Raw genomic sequence first — 2,066 nt, 5'->3', positions numbered from 1 at the left:
TGTGTTAGTACGCAAGAAGAACAAATAAGTACGAGTGTGTGTCTGACTTCAAAAACCTAAATACATCGAAAGCAGTAGCTTTGAAACAACACTACTTCGAGCGTCTCCAATAACCGTAGATGCATTCAAGTGAAGAAACTCAAAAGATCAATCTCGAAACTCTTCTCTATAAATATAAAATTATTACAATTTTTAGGAGTTGGATTAAATTATTATATAAAATTGACCTAATTCTGTTCCAGCATTTGAAACGGGATAAAATACTCCCTCCAAAAATATTGCACTAAAGAATCGATAAGGCAATTTTGCGAGCCGTCAATTGGGAGTGGATAAAATCCTACAATCATCCCTCTCTTCCCCTTCTCTGTCTGCTTCTCGAACAACACAGAGCAGCTGCAGCTACAGATCAACAATGTTAGCGAACACTTGCGGCCTCCATTTCCGACCATGCTATTCCCACGCAGCCGAATTCTCTCATTCTGGGACATGCCAAATCTCTCTATCTTCCTATTGCCCTCGCTTCCATGCTTTCACCAAACCGAAGCTCTCGTCTCTGTCGCTTCTTCGCAGTAAGAAAAATGGTAAGAGTTTGGTCACCAGGGCTCTTACGAATTCTGCGGAACCTGACTCGGTTGCGGCGAGCGATGGAATACCCAGTTCTTTGCGGCCTTTCTCTGTCAAAATTCCTGTTGGGGATAGACATGTAAGTCTGAGAAATTTTACTTTCGGCGACTTTAATGTGTTAACGAGGAGTTTATGGAAGTGGGTTTATGTGGATTATTTTATTTTGTGGACTGTATGGAGAACCTTTTAAATCTATGTACATGTGTTGCCAAAAGAATTTTTTTGTTGTTCGAGTGTTATGTGAGCCAGTTGCCTATGTAAAAATAAGAAGTGTAAATTCAAGTTAATGCAAGTGAGTGACTGCGAGTTGTTAGCTGAAATATATAAAATTCTGCCATTGGGTTATATGGAGATGTTGTTGAGGATTTTTGAAATACATTGACTAATCAAGGGGTTGATCATTGGTTTATAAGTAAGGAATACATCTCCATTGGTACGAGGCCTTTTGGGGAAACCAAAAGTAAAACCATGAGAGCTTATTCTCAAAGTGGACAATATCACAATCATTGTGGAGGTTCGTGATTCCTAACAGATGTAAGCTAAATAAGTTTGAGTGAAGAAAGAACCTTGTGAGTGAGAGAGCAAACTTGAAAATTCAGGGGATGGGGGGTGGGGGAGTTCTTCTTCAGTTTATTGTGAGCTCTAAGTAATTTGCTTTTGTTTGGTTAATGTATGTTAATGGAGGGAGGCCGGCCATTCCAATGGATGTGGCGAACCTAGTAGAACCACTTAGCTTGTTGTCTTATTGTACTTGTACTCTGCTTTAGTTTCTTTGTCTGTGGCCAAAATTGTAGCTTTTATCTGGTTGTCTGGACGAGAATGTTCCATACATGTGCGGCTTTACTGGAGCTTTTGTTCTGCATTATGAATCTTTCAGATCTTGGTCGAGACGGGCCATATGGGGAGACAAGCTAGTGGTGCTGTTACAGTAACTGATGGAGAAACTGTAAGATGAATTTCAAATTCATATAATTCTTTGCTTGCTATTGCTTTAATGACAGTATCTTGTAGCTCATTCTTTTATCGATTATGCATGCCTCATTCTCCACTCCCTCTTTAATCTCCCCATTTCGGAAGATGTGTATCATAAGAAGGTCAGTTTTTTTTTTTTTTTTTTTTTGCTTAGCAGGTCTAGCACAAGAGATTATCACCATTGACCCCATCCATATGTAGTCTCTTGTTATTCTATGGTCTTAGCGATGCAACATTTGTAAGAGAGCATATTTTATGGGATTCTCAATTTGGAGGTGCAATTTGGGATAGCATTCCGGAGATGTCTAGAGTGTAGTTGGCTCATACTAGTTTGCGTGGGATCTAGGGTGAAGGAGGTGCACTGTTTATTTGCCTTTCGTAGATAGGATCGACTCGATGGTGGGCTACTTTTTTTTTTTTTTTTTTTTTTTTTTTTTTTTTTTTTTTTTTTTTTTTTTTTTTTTTTTTTT

General features: G+C 38.7%; 1 protein-coding gene across 2 annotated transcripts in view; it reads left to right on the top strand.

Annotated features, from left to right (window-relative positions):
- Window positions 1–278: 278 nt before the first annotated feature.
- Window positions 279–2,066, top strand: part of LOC111441489 (probable polyribonucleotide nucleotidyltransferase 1, chloroplastic) — a 14,831-nt gene continuing 13,043 nt past the window's right edge. For both annotated transcript variants that reach the window (XR_002710162.1, XM_023078511.1), the window contains exons 1-2: window positions 279–703; window positions 1,502–1,570. Coding sequence is in view for 1 of the 2 variants with exons in the window: in XM_023078511.1 (XP_022934279.1) it covers window positions 413–703; window positions 1,502–1,570 (360 nt within the window). In the remaining variant the exon portion in view is untranslated. The remainder of the gene's footprint in view (window positions 704–1,501; window positions 1,571–2,066) is intronic.

Source organism: Cucurbita moschata, unplaced genomic scaffold (genome assembly GCF_002738365.1).
Source record: "Cucurbita moschata cultivar Rifu unplaced genomic scaffold, Cmos_1.0 Cmo_Scf00004, whole genome shotgun sequence".
NCBI classification, from domain to species: Eukaryota; Viridiplantae; Streptophyta; class Magnoliopsida; order Cucurbitales; family Cucurbitaceae; genus Cucurbita; species Cucurbita moschata.
The sequence above is the reverse complement of the archived record's forward strand: the minus strand, read 5'-3'. Positions and strand labels throughout refer to the sequence as shown.